Raw genomic sequence first — 24394 nt, 5'->3', positions numbered from 1 at the left:
GAGAGTATGTTATACACTGGTTATGTTGAACAACTACTTAAGCAGCCAATATTACGACTTTGTTACCATCAACAGATATTTGTCCTGATTTTATATGCATTTAATCTTAGTAATAACGTTTCTGCTAACAGCAAATTGAATGTGATGTTTACAAATGGGAAGTGACACTCCTGAACAGTGTTGAAGAATCCTAGACCACTTTAAAGCCCCGGTGTGTAATATTTGACCACTATATGGCGCTGTATTGTCTCGTGCGAATGAAAACGAGTGCCACAGAGCAGAGCATAGTAACAAGTTGCCTGACAAACATGGCGGCAACCTATAGGTAGGGATTCCACTACTCCTAAAAAGTATTGAAGGATCCTAAATCACTTTAAAACCCCAGTGTGTAATATTTGACAACCAATGGCACTGTATTGTGTAATGTGAACGAAAACCAGTGCCACAGAGCACAGTGTAGTAGCAAGTTGCCAGACAAACATGGTGGCAATATCTTGGTAGGGGTTCCACTATGTTATAGAAAAAATTCTCCACCCATAGTTTTTTATAAAAACTGACATTGGTATGATAGTTCATGTATTTTTTCCTAGTTTTCAAATCACAATTTTTGGTTTGTTTTTAATGAATGAAAGATTTTGGTTGCACTAGGAGGCACTAAATATTATATATTACCCCTTTAAGTGAAATGAAAAAATAATAAAATAATAACCAACCAGACACTCTGAGAACACCCCCAAAGCTCTGAATCTAAGATCGCCCGCGGGCGTTAGGCCGGTGGTGAGCAATCACCGGGCCATGGACCGGTACAGTGCCGCGCAGAAAGGAATAAAAGTTGCTTTATTTCAGAAAAAGATGCCCTTTTTTTTCTTTTTTTGCTTACATTGTAAATAAGGCCTGCATCAACATGGGAGTACAGTCACCATTGGAGGACTTATATAAGGTCATTAACTGAATAGGACTCTAAGCAAAATAAGATTTGGGGCCATCCTATTACTTCATCATTTGGATACCTACTCTGACTCATTCTATTCTTTACTCTGTCATTACGAATACTCTTAAAATACTGTTCTAGTCGGAGTGTTATCCACAGTGAAGAAGGCCACCGAAGGAGAAAACAGATTTGCAAATTGGGGGAAAAAATCTTTCAAATGAATATTTGGCAAGGTAAACAACTTTCCTTACTGGCCACAAAGGAATGAATAACTAAAACCTCAAAGGGCAGCCAGGCATGATCTACCCATGGTTTATAATATGAAATAGTACAAAATCTAAAGATGCTAAATAGTGCTAAAATCCAAAATAGGATACTGACAGTGGTTAGCGCTTGTGCGGCACAGTTCATGTCATGGGAACCTGTCGTGGGTTCAAATCCAGCTCCAGACTTCCTGTGCGGAGTTTGTATGTTCTCCCCGTGCTTGCGTGGGTTTCCTCCGGGCACTCCGGTTTCCTCCCACGTTCCAAAAACATGCATTTCAGGTGAATTGGCCGGTCCAAATTGTCCCTAGGTGTGAATGAGCGAATGAGTTGTCTGTCCCTGTGTGCCCTGCGATTGGCTGGCAACCAATTCAGGGTGTCCCCTGCCCACTGCCCGGAGATGGCTGGGATGGGCTCCAGCCCCCCCGCGACCCTAATGAGGATAAGCGGTACGGCTGATGAGACAGTCATCTAAGCCATCTAAAAGTAACAAAATAAACAAATTAAATCCTGCAAACACAATCTGATTTATGATCTGTGTTATAAATTAACTGCAACAAACGTACAAAAACTGAATCTAAACGCAAATACCTTAATAAATATATAAATGCACGAATGTACATGAAAGAAGGTAAAATAAATAATTTATGTTTTAAATTAATCGCAGCACCAATGTACAAAAACTCCACAACACATATAAAAACGTGAATTTTACTTTAAAAACCTAGCCTGAGCACATGTATTTGCACCTTTCATGTTTGTGCTGTTATCATAAGATTGTCCCTACAGTCGTCAAAAGGGATGTTCATTTCTTCAAGCCTGTGAAGAATTAGCTCAGACAAGCCTTGACGTGTAGGTTCAGGGGCTACAAGAAGCCCCAAAGAATTATATTTTAAACCCAATAATATAATAACAATAATAATATAATTATATATATATATATATATATATGTCATTATATTTACACGTTAACTGCTCTTTAGGGCCTCCTTGTGGTCGTGGAGCCCTAAGCAGCCGCATAGCTCGCTTACACCTTCCTTGGGCCACTTTTGGTTTTGCTGACGATATTGCGAGACTGGCAGGAAAATAAGAGGAACTCAGAGATTTTATCAATCGCATAGACAAAGCGTCAACCCAGTATGGAATGGGAATCAGAACAAAAAAAAACCCTAAAGTAATGACCAACCCAGGTTCCAGACTTAAACCCATCTGGAGACAGGAACATTGCAGGGAAAGCAAAGATCAGACACATGCAAGCGCTGGTTACTTCCATCTTCCTCTACGATTGCAATACATGGACTCTCACGGCAAAGCTGGAAGAGAAAATCCAGGCCATGGAGATACGATGCTGCAGGAAACTTTACCCGTTTGACGAACCAGGTGCGCAACACCATCAGAGGGCACATTGGACCCTACGTAGAACTCTTCTGAACTGTGCGCAGACGACATCTGCAGTGGTATGGTCACGTCACAAGATCTTCAGGACGGACCTAGATAATTCTCCAAGGCACAGTCCAAGGGGTCAGGAGGAGAGGAAGACCGAAAAAGAACTAAGCAGACAATATAAAGGAGAGGACTAGTGCCAACTTTGCCACGACCCCAAAACAGGCCAGGAAACGTCAGCAGTGGAGAAAGCTGTCCAGAGTTGTGTCCTCACAGTGGCGCTCTGATGACCAAGATGGTTAAGGGATACGCGAACTGTCAACCATATATAACTCGCATTTTTTTAACCACAGAAAAAAGTGTGTGTTTTACACAAGGTTTAATATTACCGTTACTTATACTTATACTACCATTACCCAAATATTACCATATTTGAGCAATGATTAATCAGTCAAGTAATATACCTGACCAAATTTTCTCAAATCCAAACCACCTCGACCCCGACTGATTTGGATGACATAGGAAAAAGCATTCGATTTAATTCATCATCGCACTATTTTTACTCGCAGCACCACATTGTTGAACATGTGGGGACATGATAAAATAATTGACAACATAAACTCCAGACTTCCTGTGCGGAGTTTGTATGTTCTCCCCGTGCTTGCGTGGGTTTCCTCCGGGCACTCCGGTTTCCTCCCACATTCCAAAAACATGCATTTCAGGTGAATTGGCCGGTCCAAATTGTCCCTAGGTGTGAATGAGCGAATGAGTTGTCTGTCCCTGTGTGCCCTGCGATTGGCTGGCAACCAGTTCAGGGTGTGCCCTGCCCACTGCCCGGAGATGGCTGGGATGGGCTCCAGCCCCCCGCGACCCTAATGAGGATAAGCGGTACGGCTGATGAGATGAGATGAGATAAACTATGAAAACAATTCTAAAATAAATTTCAAAATGTATTTATTCAAAGGTGGTGTCTGTTACCTCTAAATATTGTACATGCTGATTGTAGCTCCTATTGTTGCGCGTACAAGTATGTGAAATTCTTATAAGCGCACGAAATAACTCTTCCCTTTTCATCTTTTTGGGGGTTTTGGTTGGCATTTGGACTGTATTTGTACTTTTCTTACTTTCACCGTTTTCGTCATGTAATGAAGGAAAACCACGACCACATGCGTGATATCACTGTCACCCGCATGCCCTTGCCTCCTGCCTATCAGCATAATGCACTTATTGGCAGGAACACTAATGATAAGAGTAAAATAAAAGCGGACAGACGTGGTGGTAAATTCATATAAAGGCTCTTTAAACTCAGTTGTGCATTGTGAACACATATTAAGTGTCCTCCATAGTCCGATTCATCATCAGATGCACCAAAGAGTTGTTTTCCTCGTCGCTCTTTTTTGCGTTTATTCATATCTTTGAGGATGACTTTTTGTTTTCTACATTCTGTTAGAGAATGGAGAGAATTTAAGTGTCTAACATTAGTTTCTGGTACCGTGAGTAAAACTTGTGATCATGAGATTATATCTAATGCATTTTCCTATGTCATCTACATCTCTTGTAGTCTAGTGATTACACAGTGTATTCAGGCTGATTTTAATTATTACTGTTATAATTACTCAGGTTATTATCGGACCGGGCCGCGAGAATATTGTCTGACGTTAAAGCATCTGTGGAACAGAAAAGGTTGAGAACACCTGAATGGACTCGTCCTGGAAATAGCTCACTCCTACTGGGTTATTGTGATTTTCCAATAAAATGACTTCTTTAGTGGTTGACTGAGTATTTTACGCCCAATAATTAAACTGGTAATCATATACCAACAACATCGTGATAACATGATAAATTGTTATTTAAGCTAAGTATCTCTCAGCCTAAAAAAGGTTGGGGACCCTTGTATTTGATTTTGACAGGTTCAGATAATTGACCAAGGAGTCAAAGAGTCCTGGAAACCTTAACATTATTTTTTAAATTTATGAATAAATATACATGCAGACATTTACATGTTATATTTCTTTGTTTTTCATAAAATTAGTCTAATTAGTTTTGAAAACGCTCAGAATTAAAGGAAAATAATATACAGTGTTAGGTCACAGTTTTAAGCACTAAATTTTCAGTTTAGTAGTCCATCCATCCATTATCTGCACCGCTTATCCTCAGTAGGGTCGCGGGGGTGCTGGAGCCCATCCCAGCTATCCTCGGGCAGTGGGCAGGGGACACCCTGAACTGGTTTTCTGCCAGTCGCAGGGCACACAGGGACGGACAATTCGCTCGCTCATTCACACCTAGGGACATTTTGGACCAGCCAATTAACCTGAAAACTCCACACAGGAGGTTCGATCTCATGACCTCAGAACTGTGCCGCACACGCGCTAACCACTGCGTCGCCGTGCTGCCAGTTTAGTAGTATTTTTGTAGTAGTTCTGCGGTCGGATTTTTGTAGTATCTCTTAGTATTTTTAAAGCATTTCTGTTGTTTTATTTTTGTACTATTACTGCAGTAATATTTTCTACAGAAGTATTTTCACAGTATTTCTGTGGTATGTTGGAGTATTATTGGGCGGCAGTAGCTCAGAAGGTAGAGCGATCGTTTTAGGATTAAGGGATCCCAGTTCGAATCCCGGCTTGTCCGTGTTACATGTCAAGTGTCCTTGGGTAAGACATTGAACCCCCAATTACCCCCAATAAGCAGGTTAGCGCCTGACATGGCTGCACAGATCACGGCCGCTATTGGGAAATGTGAAGCACAATGTAAAGCGCTTTGGGAAGTCATTGACTTGAAAAGCGCTATATAAATGCAGATCATTTCATATTACTGTATTTTTGTTGAATTTGTCATATTTTTGCGTAATAGTATTGTTGTAGTATTTCTGTCGTAATATTTCCTTTGTAGTATTTTTCTATTATGGTATTACTGTAGTGGTATTTTTGTAGTATTTCTGGAAAAGTATTTGTTCCCGTTATTAATGATAGCAATTTAGGTTTTCCTTGCCCTCATTAAGGATCTAGATCAAGGGATGGTTTAATGAGTCTGTGCAGCCCTGACTTGACTATTAAGATATTATGTGATTTATGTTCTTGCTTAATTATACTGCATATATTTGTCTGTATTCATTTTTTTAATGTTTATTTTTACATATGACAAAATCTGTCTTCCATAGGGACCAGCTTCAGTATTTTCCAGTCCCCAATCCAGTTTGACAGTAACAAATCCGATCTCCAAGCAGGGCCTTGTGAATATTTGTGTCCATTTATCCCGAGTCATGACATTCTTTTTATCATATTTTTGTCCTTTAATTGTTCATGTTTATCCTGGAGTGCCACGTCTTGTTTCATTGTATACGATGGATACAATTCTAATAAAAAAAATTCTGATCTTTTATGAAAAAAGGTCACATATCACACAATGGCGTCAGATTCTTTTTTAATATATTACTTTACATTTGATTGCATTCGCTGGCTGTGTTTGCTGAAAAAATAATTGCCTCCGAAATCCAAGAGGTTCATCGTGCCTCTTTGATGAGACTGGCAAGGCGACGGAAAGCCTGTTGAGAGAGAAATGATGAGATTGGGATTGTTGTATAGCTCACCCGCTTGGTTAACTAGCATGCTTATACTTCATCTATCTGTTCAGGAGTAGAGAGCGAAAACGCCGCCCTAGCATAAGAGCATGGCTTGTTGCTGTTGATCATGAAAACGCCTCCTGGGACCAGCAGCACCTTTTCGAAATGGGACAAAAACAAAAGAAGTTGCTGCAAAGCCAAGGTGGACAATAGGGCTGCAAAAATAATCGAACTTTAATCGATATTGAGATGTGACGTAGGGCATAATTGCAAGACACTGCGTTTTTTTTCAAGAATTTATAGACAGCATCACACACAAAGCTCCCCAGAAGAGGGCAATGTTTAATTAAATCTAACCCAATTAACAATCCTGTAAAATTGACCTAAAATCACAACCCAAGTAGTACACAAAGTAAAAGGGATGCTGTTATTGAACCGTTTGGAGAATCTGGACGGTTTTGAGGTCTTTTTAAAGGTAACACACTGAAATTTTGTCCCAAACTGAAATAATCACTGCAAGTGCGACTAACATTGAGTAATGAAAGTTGGAACACACAGAAATAGAATGATTTTATTCTCGCCCGAGTATAGTTTTGCAATCACATGCCTGCAGATGTAGCATGGTCATCTTTGCTAGACAACGGCTACGCAGATGACACTCAACTATATCTTCCGTTGGAGGAATCTGCCACACTAAATTGTGGAAATTTGGGGGCCTGCCTCACTGAGATAAAAGAGTGGATGTCACTCAATTTCTTGCGTCTTAACTCTGAAAAGACCTAAATGTTAGTTATTGGTCCATCTAAATGCCGTGACTTATTCTCAAAAACTGCTGTAAACATTGACAAATGTCACATCACACAGAGTGACTCAGTTAAAAATGTAGGTGTCTTCAGTTGGTACAAAATGCTGCAGCGAGGCTTTTAACTAGGACAAGAAAGTCCAATCACATTACGCCGATTTTGGCTAACCTGCATTGGCTCCCTGTTAGCCTAAGATGCGATTTCAAGGTTCTCTTGGTATTATACAAAATAATACATGGGCCCACTCCCTCATATCTTTCAGATTTGATTTCCCCCTATGTTCCGGTCCGAAGCCTTCGTTCTGAAAGCGCTGGTCTACTGGTGATCCCAAGAGCCAAGAAGTGTTCCGCAGGTTCGAGAGCGTTCTCCATCCGGGCACCGGTGCTGTGGAATGCTCTTCCCCCTGAGATCCGATCTGCAACCTCAGTCAGGGATGTGATTTGACCAAAGTGAAATTATCTGAAAATTAGGCGGGGGTCTGGGGGCCGCGGGCACCCAGCTAGGTCCAGGGCAGTGCCCTGGTGGGGGGAGAAGTGGGGCGAAGCCCCCCGGAGGTCATGGGTTTTCCGTGTTTTTAAGTACTTTCAATGCACTCAGATGACAAAGAAATAGACAAAACAACAGCATACATTTTCAATGTATTTTGAACTATCCCATATAAAATTACAGTTTAAGTCAACTCAAAATCAGTCACATTAAAAAACATTGGACTGCCTTTGCTATTAAAAACTATCACTGAGAATATCATCATATCTAACTCATGTGATTACTAAGTTAACACATAAATCATGTTGAAGAGTTCAAATTTCATGAACAAATAATTGTATCATGACCAAATGAAAAGTAACTCATATTAGAACATACCATAAATGTCTTTGTTATAGAAGAAGATGTTATCTATAAATGAAAGTACTGTAGTGGGTTGTACATAATTCACCCACGGAACCATTGTTTAGTTAGCGAGTTCCTAGGGGGACTCTTAATTCGGCCGGTTCTAGCCACTCTCGTGTTTGTTTTGTTATCGCCAGTTTAAATGTCATTAAAGCAGCTTTCGTTGGCACCTTTGTTTGACACTCCGCTTACGACTCCCGTCTCTGCTCGCTACATTGGATCACGTCGGGGTCACCAACATTTGTAGATAATTCCTTCTCTAACCAGTCCGATCGAAACTTGTTTTTTTACGATCTTAGCAATTTCTTTAACTCGCGGAGCATCTTTGCGTTCGATCTCGGACATCTTTCTTTAAACACTCGGCAAAAACGTGTGAGAAATGAACAATGGCATACTCCTACGCCTTTATAAGGAGCGCGTTTATTGGTCAACACGGAGACTTCAACCAATCGCAAGTACGTTTCATTTCAGTTACGGAAACACTAAAATGGAACGCTGTCGAGACGAAATCGTTTTTTTTTACCATTTAAAAGAATCGGAAATTTTAAAATTTTATTTTTGGAGCGAAAGCGGAATTCCGCGAATTAGCGGAAAAATCACATCCCTGCTCAGTGGATATGTTTAAATCCAAGCTTAAATCACACTTCTACTCTACAGCATATGAATAACCTATATTTTTTGTTGACAATATCTCTGTACTATTTGTAATTGCAACATCCATTGCAGCCTGGTCATCCTGAAAGGGGGATTACCACATGTGCAGTCCCTTCTCAAGGTTTCTTCATTTTCCTCATGTTGAGGTTTTTGAGTTTTTCCTTGCCCTCATATTGGTTTCAGATCAGGGGATGGTGTAATAATAGTCTGATATAATAGTCCGTGCAATAACCTGTGCAGCCCTTTGAGACTCTTTGTGATTAAGGGCTATACAAATAAAAATGACTTGACTTGACAATAGCATGAAGCCTTACCTGGTCCCAGGTCAAAGTTGATCATCAGCTGAAAAACTAAACATGAGTATTTTATACATTTTTCTACTGGTCGGTTTAGGTGTTTCCAAAAGTGGCCATTTGGAAACTCCAAAAGAACCAATGACTGGTGACATTATACTAACACGTCTTTGCTACTCAATAGTATGTCGGCACTTTGGCGGGCCATTAAAACGTTGACGCCACAATGTGTAATATTTGACCACTAGATGACGCTGTAATGTCTGGGCCAAGTGTAAACCAGTGATAAACCACACAGCGTGGCGGACAAACATGGCGCCAACTTAAATGGGGATTCCACATTGTAAAAGAAATACAAATTTCTTAACCTGACTTGACTTGACCTATTTCCTTTTTCTGTAAAAATAAACATTGGTATAATCGTTTATGTACTTTTGACGGATATTCAAATGAATGTTCTTTTTAAAGTATGAAAGTTTTTTTGTACCATTAGGAAGCACTAAATAATACACACTGTGCCATTAACAGGTTAAAGCATGTCACCAGTATTAACCCTTGGATGCATAAGTGGGATCAAAAATGATCCTATGGGTTGTTATCCTTCAAAATCTTTAGAAATTAAAAAAGTTGTAATACTGTCATAGTCCAGGTATTCCTCATAAAACATGTGAATGACATGATGCCATGAGTATTTTCATTTTTCCCTCACTAATTTTTCCATCCTACTCACAGAAGAGTGAATGTACTGGTAGGTCATGCATCCAAGGGATAAAAGTACTCACAAAAACATAACTAGCACAGAATATGCAATTTTCTTTTAAAATCTAAAATGGCATCGGAATTGCAATACTTGTCTGAAAATCGCAAAAAGATTTTTACCCTGAAATCCCTAGTGGAAGCCACCTTTCTGTACAAACCTCTTTCTCCAAGGCCTTCTCCATGATCAGCTGTCGTGTGTCTTCGATGCCCAACAGCTCCATCCACAGGAACATCCCTGCTGAGGGCGTGTGCCACTTGGCCAAACCTGACACATGTTAGAAGGGAAATTTTGTATGGCCGGTTTTCTCAGTGTCTGCCGTCTTTATGATTGTGACGAGTGTTGGGAGGAACGCGTTCCTAAAACGCGTTATTAAAAATACATTGTCACTCAACTGTCGGTTCAATATGGTGCATTACTCCGCTCCTTATAAAAAGCTAATTATCAATACAGTATAACGTCTCCTGGTCGGTAACTATTCCTTCCTGGCACACAGTGTAACATACAACCCTAAATCCACCAGCAACAAAACACTAAACAGAACATTTGAAAGGGTTGACGTGTTTATATATAGAGTACCTACAAAGTAAAACTGAATACAGTCACGGTGGCGCCCTCCCAAGCACAGACTACGAGGCTGCAGAATTTCTCCTTACTGATATTCTGCCAGCCATATATAGCCGCATCTAAGCCGTATTTACAGCTATAAAATAAAATAATTAGATCAGGGGTCAGTCTATATGCGTATATTTGGTTGTGTGTTACAAGTAGTCAGTCGAGGATATTACTCAGCCACAACACCGATACTTCATCCCATACAATCAGGGCACAGATACAGAACAATAAGATTGAAGAGGGCCTGCCCCGGAAAAAAACTTGTTCCTCTCTGTCATTACTTTTCTAAACAACAGGCCCTGCTAACCTATCAAATCATTGTCCCACTGCATGTTTGTCATTCAGTATTTTATCTTGTGTAATGTACTGTAAGGTCTGTTGTTTTCCCCGGTACAGTCAGTGGAAGTGAATTTTCCAGAAGGGACCAATAAATTGAATCTAATCCCATATGGTAATTGGTAGGCAGAGTTCGTGGAAGGGATGTGGCTTATACAGGAACAACGAAATCAATGTGGCAAACATGAGCACAGTAAAAGTGTGCTGAATTTTCGTCTTTTTATTTGTAAAACAATTTTAACAATCCACCATGGCAGGAGACAAGAAGAAAATGTCTTGGACAGTACCCAGAAATGGAGAAGGAAAGATTTGGGTCGTTTATATCTGGAGTGTCTTGGCTAAGTTTTTGTTCGTAAGCTCTCATGATCCTAAAGGCAGGAAATATAATGGGTTATCCGCTTCCACAGGTTGGTGTACAACTTTTCTCCTATCTCTTTTATTATGTGGCTATTTTAAAGTATTTTTAGGGGTCATCTTCAAGGCAAGTATATATGGTAATTTGTAACTAGATACTTACTTTCAGAGTAACGGGCTACTTTTGGGTCTCAGTAATCTGTAGGTAACGGAATTAATATTTAAACGAAGTAACTGGTAACTATGACTTATTTCTTTTTCTGAGTACTGTGCCCAACACTGACCTTGAGCTCTTTGAGTTACTGAAGATCATACCTGTGAGCCACTTGTGAGCCGAGCCAATCATGGCATCTCGTTGCTTTCTGTAGAACTCGATCACGCTGTGGCGACAAGACAAAAATGGACTGAGTATTAAACCGTGCTGCTCGGCACGATGCGCGGCGAATCATGTACCCTTCAATGTGGCGAAGAAAGCCATCTTGGCCCCAACTGTTTAAAAGTTGCCACACCATTAGCTGCAAAGGAAGCAGAAGCTCATTTGAAACGCAAACCCATTTACAAACATCCAGACACAATGAGTGGCTAGACAGTAACGTAGCATAGGTCATGAAGTCATGTGTATGAATGATGATGCATGAGAAAGGGGCTCACTTGCGTGAAGGTGCTGGTGTGCATGGTGGAGGCCTGAATGTGCAGCACCACTCGATCCACCAGCGGTTTGGGCCCTGTCACGAAGCCTAACCTCAAACTAGGACATATAGAAAGGCTTTTGAGGACATAAAAGGGAGGGAGCGGAAAACAGCTGGAGAGCGGGAGTACCCTGAGGACAGGATCTTCGAGAAAGAGTCAGTTCTGATGACGCGTCCGTCTACGTCCATGGAGAGAAAGCTGGGCGCCCAGGGTTTGTCGAATTGCAAGAAGTAGTAGGGGTCGTCCTCCACAATCAACATGTTGTACGTTTGCGCCAGCTATTGGCATGGACACAGTGCTCTGACATTTATTATAAATCCAAAACGTTGTTTAAAATTAAACAATTGTTTGGAATTAATTCCCTGCCAGCCTTGTCAAAATGGCTATCTGATGTCTATAACTGCAAATGGCATGGAACCAAAATTGTTTAAGAGACATTTTTGCATTTGTTAGCTCCTCTCTCGATTACTGTAATGCATTACTGTCCGGTCTCTGATGTCTGGCATCAAATGTTTTAAGGCAAAATGCTGCACTGGGGCTTTTCACTAAGACAAGAAAGTTTGATCATATTACCAAAGATTTAGCTGACTTTCAGAGTCAGTTTAGGATGTTATTTTAAGATTTTGTTGGTAACATACAAAAGGTAGCGTGGACCTGCCCCCTCTCATCTTTTTTGGAGCATTTGTTCGGAAAATGCTGATCTAGTAGTGATTCCTAGAGCCAAGAAGAAATCTGCAGTTTCAAGAGCGCTATCCATTTCGGCCCCGGTGCTGTGGAATGCCTTCTGAGATACGACCTGCAAAATTAGTGGAAGTGTTTAAATCTATGCTAAAACACACAAATATGCCATGGTTTATGATTGATGTTATGTTATAAATGACCTTATACACTTGTTTTCTTGTCTTTGAGGGAGGAGGATGAGCCTGGATGTTGCACGGTGCATGCATTTCGAGCAATCGTACTGACACTTGGACATGATGTACGCCATCATCTAGATCCAGTAGCATCAATCAAGATTTGGGGGCAGTAAGCTGTCAACTGGAAATTCTGTTATTGACTATATTTTATGTTGATGATGACTGTCTAATGTCTGTTGGTGCCCTTGCAACATCTATTGCAGCCAGCTCATCCTGGAATGGGGATTACCTCATGTGTGGCCCCCTCTCAACGTTTCTTCATTTTACTCATGCTGAGGTTTTTTAGTTTTTGCTCGCCCTCTTGTAGGTTTTCAGATCAGGGGATGTTGTAATGGTAGTCTGTGCAGCACTTTGAGACTTCTGTTATAATTGGCTATACAAATAAATATAGCTTGCAATTTCTGACTGGGAATTAATCTGAAACCTTTAAAAAAAGAAAATCAATTATAATGCCACCTCGTAAACATCCTTCTTCCTCTGTTCTGTCATGGATGCCCCTGTGGGGTTCCCTCCGTTAGGAATGGTGTAGAGGACTTTTGGCCTGGCCACATCTGATGGGTCCCAACGGGCCAAGACCTGCCGGAGGGCTTCAGGGACCATGCCGTGCCGGTCGCTGGGGACATCCACCAGGGTGCAGCCCAGCGGCTGGAGCTGAGTAACAGACCAGAGGTGAACCAAGAGTCTGGGCCGGTCAGATGGCGAGGTCTTACCGCCGCCAATGTCCCAGGGTAGGTGGGCGAGTCCAGCAGGATGTGATCTCCTGGGCTAACCAGCATCTCGAACACCTGCATGGGTCCACAGAAGCTTCAGTCCCACATGGATGCAAGCGAGCCACAGTCCTACCTTGCAGAGGCCCTCCTGACTGCCTGTGGTCACACAGATGTCCATCTGGCCCTGCTCAGGGCTGTACGATGCTGTCGGTGGCTCATGGAGCCTCTTCTGCAGCTCCTTCATCCACGTGAGCAGTTCGGGGATTCTACATCAGTTTTTGTTTGCATGGTTGATTTTTGCATAAACCTCCAACGCTTCCTTCTGCAAGATAGCTGCAGTTGATTGCAGCTGACCCAAAAATCTTACTTACCCGTTGGAGGCAGAGTACTGGAGGGCCCGTTTCATGGCGGCTCCATCAAAAGACACAGTTGGGCCATTCTTGACCTGGATCGAGGCAGACTGGAAGGGGAAGGTGTCGGGGTTGGGGGCCCCAGCAGCCAGTGATATCAGCGAGGGGGGGGAGCGCTGCTGCAGCTCGGCTTTATAGGCACAACATGCAAGAGATAAACATACACAGATAGGTTTAGGGTTAGTTGTTCGAGGATTAGGGCAAAGGGTTAGGTTTTAGGTTTGGGGGTTAGTGCCGCAGTTGGGAATCCTCTTGACTCAAAGAGCCATGAAAGAAAAGTATTCTTTCATCTTTTTTTGGGGGGAGAGCCACACCAGATATATTCTGAGACAAAATTCAACAAAACTAGTAACTATTGCTTTGTTTCGGTTTTGCATATACTAACATTGAAAAGATTTAGCGAACATAGAGCTGCCCTTATTTGATATCAGAGCCAGATGTACTCATGAAAAGAGCCATATCTGGCTCGCGAGCCAGACATTTCTGACCCCTGAGTTAGAGGGTTAGGGTCTATGGCTAGGGGTCAGGGTTATGTGTGACGTGAGAAACGGGATGGTGCTTCACCCACACTTTTACATGCTAACTGGTATACATTTGCAAAGTGAAAAATACATTAAAATATTTTGAGTGTGTGTTTTTCCTGCCTTTGACCTCTGCTTTTTTGTTTTCATGTCAAGTCATTTAAAAAAGAACGTGTCATGTCAGTGTAGACTATGCGTGTCAAACATACAGCCTGCAGGCAATTTACGCCTACCAATGGAAAGTAATACTACAGAAATACTACAAAAATCTGACCACAGATGGCTGCGGCTGCATCGGCTCGCTACAACGGGTCAGGTGTATCGACATTTCGTTCTGTGTACATTGTTACAAAGAATGACAATACAAAGGAAATTATTATTATTATTATTACTACAAAAACAAAACTGCAGTAATACTACTGAAATACTAAAAAAAACAAATTGCAGATATACCACAAAAATACTAAAGAAAAATACAACTACAATAATACTACAAAAGTATATGTCAAATTTAGTGGTCAAAACATTTTATTTTGATTGTATTTTGAGCGTTTTTGAAAAAAAAAATTGATTAAGCTAATCTATTTAAAATTAAATCTAAAAAAATATTTAAAAATTAAAAATACATTTATCCATAAATGAAAAGATTAGATAGGTCTCCAGGATGGGCCCCTTGGCCAAATATTTTAATACAATGCGGCCCCCGTCTTCATAGTTCCCGTATGACGTCACACCATCCAGGGTATTTTCCGACCTGGCACCATTACTGATGGCATGTTATTGGCACTGGGTAGTGGCCAAAGGTCAACCCAAGATTATAAAATAAAAATGGTCTTCTCTTGGTTGATCAACGTTTGTTTCGAATTGCGCTAGAGGTTCAGTTAAGTTGGGATTTTTACCAAACACCAGTCATAAAACTAAACGAGTGTGAGAAGACGAAGCATTTGTCCGAACAGGAAAGGAGCTCCTTCAAAATACGCAAGGATTTGCTCAGGTAATTATCTCATCTCATCTCATTAGCCGTACCGCTTATCCTCAGTAGGGTCGCGGGGGGGCTGGAGCCCATCCCAGCCATCTCCGGGCAGTGGGCAGGGGACACCCTGAACTGGTTGCCAGCCAATCGCAGGGCACACAGGGACAGACAACTCATTCGCTCATTCACACCTAGGGACAATTTGGACCGGCCAATTCACCTGAAATGCATGTCTTTGGAATGTGGGAGGAAACCGGAGTGCCCGGAGGATCTCAAAATCTGATAATTTTAGTGTTATGTGTAGTGGATCTGCCGTCAAATGCGGTGGTAAATAAGGTGCTTTCCAGGTGCCAACTGGAAGTTACAAATGAGTTTGTGCTCCCTTTACACTGTAGAAGTAGCATTAGCTAAACAAGAAAAAGCGCACAAAAGAAATCTGTACAGACACTGTACAATTGTTAATAGAATGCCTATCTTTGTTAAACATAATCACGCCTGTAATCAAGTAACAATGTAAACTATTACGTGAAGTTACATAACCTGAAGGGAGTAAAAGGCAAATTGGGTAACCTAAAAAAAGCATAAAAACTCGTCAATTAACCATAAATATGACACTACAAGAAGGCATCAAGATTTCACCACAGCATTACAAGTTATGAAATAAACTGAAATGAAGGCTTCTACAAATAATTACCTTAATCTATCCATCCATTATCCCAGCTATCTTCGGGCAGTGGGCGGGGGACACCTTGAACTGGTTGGCAGTCAGTTGCAGGGCTAATTGATTTAATGACTTAGAAAAATTATTGTTTGAAATATTTACTTATTTTTTTTAATACAAGTTCACCAAATATGCACAACAAAACAATCAAAAGCCTGTAAAACTGTGGTAATATTGTACACATTTTTTTATGAAAGGTGTCGGTTGTACCCAAATTAAGTGTTTGGACATCCAAATGAGAGGTAGTCACGTTAGAATTTATGTTACCTGCAGAAATTCTTAAGATTTATTTTAATATCAAATCTATGCTAAGATAGACAATGCTGAGAGAAAGAAAAGAGAAAAATGAGGGGCATTACGTCAAACAATGACCCGCAGTTTTAAATATGTCCACTGGATGTCACCCAAGCCAAGCACCACTCCCAAAGCAAACCACCCACTGTAGCTGTAGTTGCTGATTACCATTTATCAACCAGAGAACATTTGAGCAAACACACCTCCCAACATTATTTCACCTAATTATGAAGTCATGGACGCGCTTTAAGGCAATACGACGGTACTCAGGGGGGTGCGTTGATGTCTCTTAACTCATTCAGTGTCATAACAAAGAAATACATTTCCAGGAACATTGTCCCCGAGTGCCAAAATGTAAAAATACGTTTGGTTTTATCCTAAAAAATATATTATTAGGCTTTGGTGCAGCTCATCGGTAAGCATTAAACCTCTGGGAATGATTTCAGTATGAAAACCACCATTCGATGGCAGTAGTGTGCTTTGATCAGACTTTTGTCCACACATTGGGAAGACCCCTCTTCCTTCTGTTGTGTCACTCAGCTTTGGTTTTCTTTTTCCTTCTCCCTCCCAATTGGCCATACAGTATTTGGGCATTTGGGTGTAATTTGTCCTGATTACGCTCCAATTATCTATCTGTCTTCCTTCTGTATTCAAACCATCTTTTTCCTCGACTCAGTGTTAGCCTGCTGCCTATCTTGTCAGGTTATACTAACATCAAGTAAGCACTTTGGTGACAGTTTTGTTTTTCACAGTGTACCTAACCCTTCCCTGCCCTTCTGGATCTCGATTACCGCCTGCTATACTTTTGGACGGCTGAGTTTACCGGATCACCGAACCCTTGCCTGCCTCTTGGACCACGACTGCTGCCTCTGGTGTTCTTGAAACTGTTGCACCGATACCTGACTCCCTGTGTACGGACCCTGTCCGAATAAAGAATTCCATTGCTGCACTGAGCTATGTTTTTGCTCTGTGCTTCCACACTAGGACTGCATGAATAAGAGAAATCTAATCGGTAGTGCGATCGTGTAAGCGCAAGACACTGTTATTTTCAAGGATTTATATCCATAAAAAGCTTCCCAAAAGAGAGCGCTGTTTACTTAAATTTACCCCACAATTCGGTAAAATAACCTAAAATCCCTATTCAAGATGTACATAAAGTAAATTGAATGCTGTTATTAAACCGTTTGGAGAATCTGGAGGGTTTTGGTCTTTTGATAGTTAACACTCTGAGGTTTTGACCCCAACTATAATAATAACTACAGGTTATACTAACATCAAGTAATTTAAGCTAGAACACACTTAAAGAGAAGGTTTTAATTCTGTCCTGAATTTTGTTTTGCAATCACATTCCTGTTGATAAGTGTAGCATGGGCATTTTAGCTGGAAAACCGCTGAAATCATAGTATTAAGCCTTACCTGGTCGCATGTCAAAGTTGATCGCAATGTAAGAACTACACATTGGTATTTTACATATCTTCTAAGGGTATAACTAGGTGTTTCCAAAAATGGCCACTTGGAGACTCCAAAAGGACCAGGGACTGGTCAGATACAGACATGCATTTGCTTTTCAACCATCTGACAGCCCTGTCACGAAGATTCAAGATTCAAAGTGCTTCTTGTCATATGCACAGTAAAGAACCACGATTCCCTGCACAACAAAATTCATACTTTGCTGTCCACACAGTTGCTAGCGTAATAAATCCAAGAAACTATATACATGTATACATAAAAGAATATTTCAAATATCGAAAAGATAAAAATACAAGGTTAACTCGAGATGAGTTAAGATAAAAAGATAAAAATAAACTAACCCTTGGACGCAAGAAATTTTCCCAATTTTGGGATGAATAAAGGATTCTTATCTTATAAAATAATCTCATGGGTTGTTATTCTTTAGAATCTTTAAAAATAAAAAAGTTGGAATAATGTTATAGTCGTCATAAAACATGTTTATGACATGATGCCTTTGGTATTTTTATTTTTCCCCAACTAAATTTCGACCCGGGAAAGCACGGCGGCCCAGGTGTTAGCAAGTCTGCAACACAGTTCTGAGGTCATGAGTTCGAACCTTCCTGTGTGGAGTTTGCATGTTCTCTCCGTGTTTGTGTGAGTTTCCTCCGGGCACTCCGGTTTCCCCCCACATTCCAAAAAAATGCATGTCAGCTTAATTGGCCAGTCCAAATTGTTCCTAGGTGTGAATGAGCGGGTGACTTAACGGTCTCTGTGTGCCCTGCGAGTCGCTGGCAACCAGTTCAGGGTGTCCCCTGCCCACTGCCCCGAAGATAGCTGGGATGGGCTCGCTGGGGACATCCACCAGGGTGCAGCCCAGCGGCTGGAGCTGAGTAACAGACCAGAGGTGAACCAAGAGTCTGGGCCGGTCAGATGGCGAGGTCTTACCGCCGCCAATGTCCCAGGGTAGGTGGGCGAGTCCAGCAGGATGTGATCTCCTGGGCTAGCTTTTTATATAACAGGTATGAAATCTCACAATCAAGTTCTCAAATTGGGGTAAACACATTTGTATAAAATTTAATCAATAACAAGCAGAAAATGACTTTATATCATTTGCACCTAAATTAGAGAGTGCCATTTTTGACACATTGCAATTCGGCATGAGTTTCCCTGAGGCAAATAAACAGTATTGGAAATGAATTAAATTGTTTTGCTTTTTTTAGGAATGCACAGATGATAAACAATAAAATAGAGTGAATCATAGTGAAGGAAAATAATAGTGAGGAAAAACCCTTAATAATAATTTTAGAATCAGATCTTACACCCTGAATCATAACCCCAATCTAATAATGAGCCTCCGAAAAAGCCCCAGCCCTACAGCTAAAGCACCCTTTTATGCCATTAGTTTACAAGTCCGCCGTAAGAGTGTTTTTTCCCACGTGCCCCTCAAACTAAAATTAGTTTGACACCCCTAGTGTAGACTGTCACATGTCGACCAAGGATATAAACAACCTTCTATATGTCAAATATTTTCACTGACAACGATTTTGTTCATTGTTTGTTTTCGCTATCGCACTCACTCAGCATCCTGATCGGCGATGGCTTCCTTGCTGCACTGACAGTGGTGAGAAATCGAGCATAATTCATGGTTCTCGCTGGCAGCCCTAACCAGACGTCCTCTGAAAATGACTTGCTGACACTTCAAACTATTTAGTGAGTGTTTATGAAACAACAAGAAGCTCGCTATCGCAAAAGTCAAGCGCTCCGGCTCATGATTATGACGTCACGCGGTTTGTGCCCATACCAGACACAGATTGAACACTAATTACGTTAGCGTGATGTAGCTCCCCACTAACTAATGTCCCTACGCGGCGGCCATTTTGGTCGGGTCAACGTCTCCATTAAGGCGATCCGTGTACAGTGAAATTGAATCTCTACTTCCTCTTTTTACAACAGATTTTTATACGGGTAACTTTTTTTTCAACACTTCAGGGATTTGAACCGATGAGCACACCACTGCTACAAAGACACGGCTGAAACGTGCTCTATTGAATATTTGACCGCTTCTTTACAAAGCCTTAATTGATCATAATATTATCACAATTTTATCCTGATTGGTCCTTGTGAAACACGAGAGCTCTCATGTACCACGACATATGAAGAAGAGTGGCGGTATTTCAGGGAATATACTAAATTTTACTTCTCGTGCCTCTAATAAATATAAGGCGTTGGAGGTTCTTGTCGCGCAGTCATCCTCCCTGCATTTAAGCATTAAATTTGATATTTAGTTTTGTCGTAATTTTGTAGTTTTTTTGTAGAATTTCTGTAATAATGTAGTACTTTTGTTGCAGACATGTAACGTAAATGTAAAACTAATCTATTCAAAATTGAATCTAAAAAAAATATAGAAAATTTAGTATATGTATCCATAAATGAAAATAATCGGATAGTTCTCCAGGATCGGCCCCTTGGCCAAATATTTTAACCTAAAAAATGAATATCGCAAATTTTATGGACGGACTCAAGTACCAGACCCGGTCCCAGGGTGTCAGCATTGCTCTACTTAGCCACTTAATAATACCTCCCTCACCATCAGCTATTTGTGTGCCAACATACTAGAGAAAATGGTTTTCTGATTGAGGCGTAACGTCATCAGTCAGGCTATGCAACGCAATCTAAGACAAACATACAAATGTAGCCATTTATGACATCTAATTGTTCACATTTAATCTTCCCTTAGTTGAACATATTATTCAACATGTTTGAGTATAAACTTACCTAAACGTGTTGAACCTAACCTTCAACTCAGGCAATAGATCGATAACAATAAATCACATTAGACAAACTCAAAAGGTTCAGAATAAATCAAGCAGCTTTTAATCATAGTTTCATGCATGTTTACAATTTTGTTTTATAAAAGGGTTAGATTATTAGAGTCTATAAAACCATGTAATCTTACCAGAGTAATCTTTTCAGAAAGCAGGCCAGATTCTTTATGGTGAGAATGTGTGAGGGTCGACTATACAGCCTGGCATTCTTTGAACAGTCTTCAATAAATTCTCGCTTCGTAAAAGGTTTACAGTGTTCGGCGATCAGCGTGGCATCCTCGTAGCTCACCTTTGTAGCATTTTCATTTGACTCGCAGTCTCATGAAAAAGTGCTGCTCTGCCGTTAAAAACACAGCTTTCAGTTACTTCACTGTTTCACAGAGTTCCTCTCCAGTTAACTTTTTGTTGTCACCATGTTTCGTCTGACTGTGTCTCTTGATATTATATTCTTTGAAAACAGCAACAGTTTCTTAGCAAATTAGGCGGACGCAGATGTTTCGGATTTTGGTGAAAAAAAGAATACAATCTCCACTTGTCCTGGAAGCGTCAGCCCTCACACTCAACTTTCCTTTTTTTAAATTTTCAGTCGCCATTTTGGAAATAAGGTGGGCTAACATTCTCTCAGAAAGCCAAGGGGAACGTGCCCAAAAGGCTACTGCCATCACCTGGTGAAATGGTGAATTTTTATTTTTTGTACAATTTATTTTTTTTATTCTACAGAAAACATTACAACTGGACTTTGGACAGGCCTGTAGAGAGCCCCATAACTCACAGATCACACCTTTTGCCTCTAGTCATTGGTCATTTTATAGGATTGGTTTAAGATGAACAAGCGGTCATTATCACACATGATGGACGATAATGGTGGAATTTAAAGGTATGAAGATTTTAAAATCAAATGGGACTTCAATCCATCCAAAAAATAAACAAATTGGTTTCATTTCATGCAATTTTTCTCTATAACAGTTGAAATTCTAAAATGTCAAGAAATAAACCCCCACATACCTCAACGTTTTATACAGGGAGTGTCAATTCTGGACAGTTAATCTGATCATAACTTCATAAGACAACATATAACAAAAAAACATTTCCTGGAAAACAAAACAAAAATGGAATTCATTGTAAATTTGATGACACTGTGATAATTAAAATTGAAGTGAATTGTTTTTATTGTCATTAATAAAAACGTAGTAAACATTGTATACGGCGAGATTAGACATGGCACTCCGGGGTGAAACATGTAATAAAGACTTCGAAGAAAAAAAAGATATAAGACTGTCAGGATAAATAGTCCCTCCCCAAAAAATCTCAACGTAGTGCTGAGAAAATTTATAAGATCATGCAATAAAAAAGGAATAGTGCAATGAAAGTCGGTGCAATCACATCTGGCAGGGTGAAACATATGATGAAATCTTTGCAGGGAAAAAGAAGCAGATAAAAGACCCTCAGAATAAAAGGCCGAAGAAATATCTACAACGTAGGGAATATAGACTGGCCTAAGTTATAATTATAGGGCAATGTTTTTGAATGAAAAGAACAGTGAATCGTAACAATATTGCAATGAAAAGAAGTGCAATAACATTTAGCAGAACCCAAAAAAGAAGAAAAAAAGGTGCGAGATATGTTTTTACAGTTTTGTGTGGTCGACCATGTATGTAATTATCCATCCATCCATCCATCCATTATCTGCACCGCTTATCCTCAGTAGGGTCGCGGGCTGTGCTGGAGCCCATCCCAGCTATCTTCAAGCAGTGGGCAGGGGACACTTTGAACTAGTTGCCAGCCAGTCGCAGGGCACACAGAGACAGACACCTCACTCGCTCAATCACACCTAGGAACAATTCTGGACCAACCAATTAACCCTTACATGCATGTTTTTGGAATGTGGGAGGAAACCGGAGTGCCCGGAAGAAACCCACGCAAGCACGGAGAGAACATGCAAACTCCACACAGGGAGGTTCGATCCCATGACCGAAGAACTTTGGTGCACACACGCTAACCACTGCTCTGCCGTGCTGCTGTATGTAATTAGTTATAGTTAATACTTCTTTCAAAAAGTAACTGAATTGGTAAATGAGTAACTCTTAAGCAAAAGTACCAGGGATAGTATATCTATTTCCGCTACTTTTAAAAAAAGTTGCGGTAAGTCAAAGATGTCAGTAAAAAAAAAAAGAATACACATGTAGTTGCGTTAAAGAACATTGTAATTTATTGCTCATCACCAGCAACAGATTTATCATAAATGTGAAGTGCAACAAAAATAAACAGTAAACAATATCATAAAAAAATAATCAGCATGTACATAAACACACACAAAAATCTACGTAAACACGCACAAAAAACGTGAGTAAATATGCTCAAAAACGTACGCAAACACAGACAAAAACATACATAAAAACGCACAATAACGTGCGTAAACAAGTACAAAAATGTACTTAAACGCGCACCAAAATGTACATAATCACACACAAAAACGTCCGTAAACACATAAAACCTACGTAAACACACAAAAACGTATGTAAACACTCTCAGAAACGTACTTGAATGCACGCACAGAAACGTATTTAAAAAACACGTACGTAAACAAATACAAAAACATACGTGAACACACACAGAAACGTCTGGAAATGCATGCGTGTAAACGTGTATAAAAACGTACATAAACACGCACAAAAATGTATGTGAATACACACAGAAAAGTACGTAAACGCATGCACGTAAACGCATGCTGGTACCATACATAAAAACTTGCGTAAACACAACACACAAAAATGTACATAAACACGCATAAAGCGTACGGAAACACACAAAAAGTATGTAAACGAATAAATTGTGCGTAAACACATGAAACACACGTACACGCACAAAATGTACGTAAACATGCACAACAAACGTGCGTAAATATGCACAAAAACGTACGCTAACACAGACAAAAACATACATAAAAACGCACAATAACATACATAAACAAGCACAAAAACGTACTTAAACACGCACAAAAATGTACATAAACACGCACAAAAATGTACGTAACCAAACAAAACTTACGTAAACACATAACACGTACGTAAACACACAAAAACGTAGGTGAATATGCACAACAACGTACGTATAAATGCACGCACAAAAACGTACATAAAAAACACAATGTACGTAAACACATACGAGAACACACACAGAAACACATGCGCATAAACATACGTAAAAACGTACATAAACATGCACAAAAATGTACGTGACTACACACAGGAAAGTACGTAAACGCATGTTTGTAACGTACATAAAAACCTGCGTAAACACGTACAAAAATGTACGTAAACACACGTATAGCGTACGAAAACATACACAAAGTATGTTAACACATCAATTGCACGTAAACACATAATACCTCCATAAAGACATCAAACCTACGTAAACGCATGCACGAAACGTAAGTAACACCCCCTTTGCCTATGCCATTATGCTCTCCAGTGTGCCTTTGTAGAAGGACACCAGCAGCTTCGGTTCCAGGTTGTTCCTCCTGAGAACCCTCAGAAGGTGGAGTTGCTGCTGGGCCTTCCCCTCCACAGTTCTCCTGACAGTGGCCAAATGAGATTTAGGACTATGTATTTTAAATCACCTTTAGCCTCCAAAGTTAAAGAAATAGACTTTAAAATGAGTGATAATATTTAGCCATCAAAATAATTATTATAATTTTTACTTTGTTATTAAATACAACCTTCTTTTTGAGCATTCCTGCCTCCCCCACATGGGTCCATCCTCCAACATAATGACCCAACAAAGGACCCTGGGGGAGGCTTCCACGTCCCTGTACCATTGGCGGCTTTTGGTTCCTGACTCGGTGGTAAGGAGAAGCCTCCTCGCCTTGTTCTTTTCCTGGCAGCAAGGAAAAAAAACCTTCAGCCTCGTCTAGTTACGATCCTGGCAACAAGGAGAAAGCCACCTCGGCCGCGCCTGGCTCCAGTCCTGGCAAGTAGGTGAAAGCTCCGTTGGCTGTGGCTGATTCCTGTCTCGGGAGCGAGGGGCATTACTGCAGCCTCCG

General features: G+C 40.5%; 1 protein-coding gene across 2 annotated transcripts; it reads right to left on the bottom strand.

Annotated features, from left to right (window-relative positions):
* Positions 1-5972: 5972 nt before the first annotated feature.
* Positions 5973-19466, bottom strand: aadat (aminoadipate aminotransferase). 2 transcript variants are annotated; one of them, XM_088348340.1, is made up of 12 exons: positions 19105-19466; positions 13528-13696; positions 13290-13422; positions 13157-13231; positions 12903-13097; positions 11659-11807; positions 11491-11587; positions 11293-11354; positions 11155-11219; positions 9695-9801; positions 6191-6292; positions 5973-6118 (listed from the first exon to the last, which is right to left on the bottom strand). In XM_088348340.1, exons 1-12 carry the CDS (start codon positions 19169-19171, stop codon positions 6077-6079), a joined length of 1263 nt encoding a protein of 420 aa, XP_088204466.1. In that variant the 5' UTR covers positions 19172-19466; the 3' UTR covers positions 5973-6076. The 2 variants fall into 2 exon arrangements, with proteins under 2 accessions (XP_088204466.1, XP_088204467.1); XM_088348341.1 differs by lacking the exon at positions 6191-6292 and having other exon boundaries at positions 19105-19465.
* Between the last annotated feature and the right edge of the window lie 4928 nt (positions 19467-24394).

The sequence above is a fragment of the Urocampus carinirostris genome, chromosome 11 (assembly GCF_059441175.1).
Source record: "Urocampus carinirostris isolate Australia breed hairy pipefish chromosome 11, RoL_Ucar_1.0, whole genome shotgun sequence".
Taxonomy (NCBI): Eukaryota; Metazoa; Chordata; class Actinopteri; order Syngnathiformes; family Syngnathidae; genus Urocampus; species Urocampus carinirostris.
Note: the sequence above shows the minus strand (reverse complement) of the source record. Positions and strands in the feature narration are given on the sequence as shown.

What these genes read in the sequence shown, in the direction of transcription:
- aadat (XM_088348340.1), bottom strand. Translation starts at nt 19,171, where the DNA reads ATGAATTATGCTCGATTTCTCACCACTGTCAGTGCAGCAAGGAAGCCA. An exon ending in GGAAGAAGGATGTTTACGAG is followed by an intron (nt 11,808 to 12,902) that starts GTGGCATTATAA and finishes CCATGCCAATAG; the next exon opens with CTGGCGCAAACGTACAACAT. An exon ending in TCGAAGATCCTGTCCTCAGG is followed by an intron (nt 11,588 to 11,658) that starts GTACTCCCGCTC and finishes TATATGTCCTAG; the next exon opens with TTTGAGGTTAGGCTTCGTGA.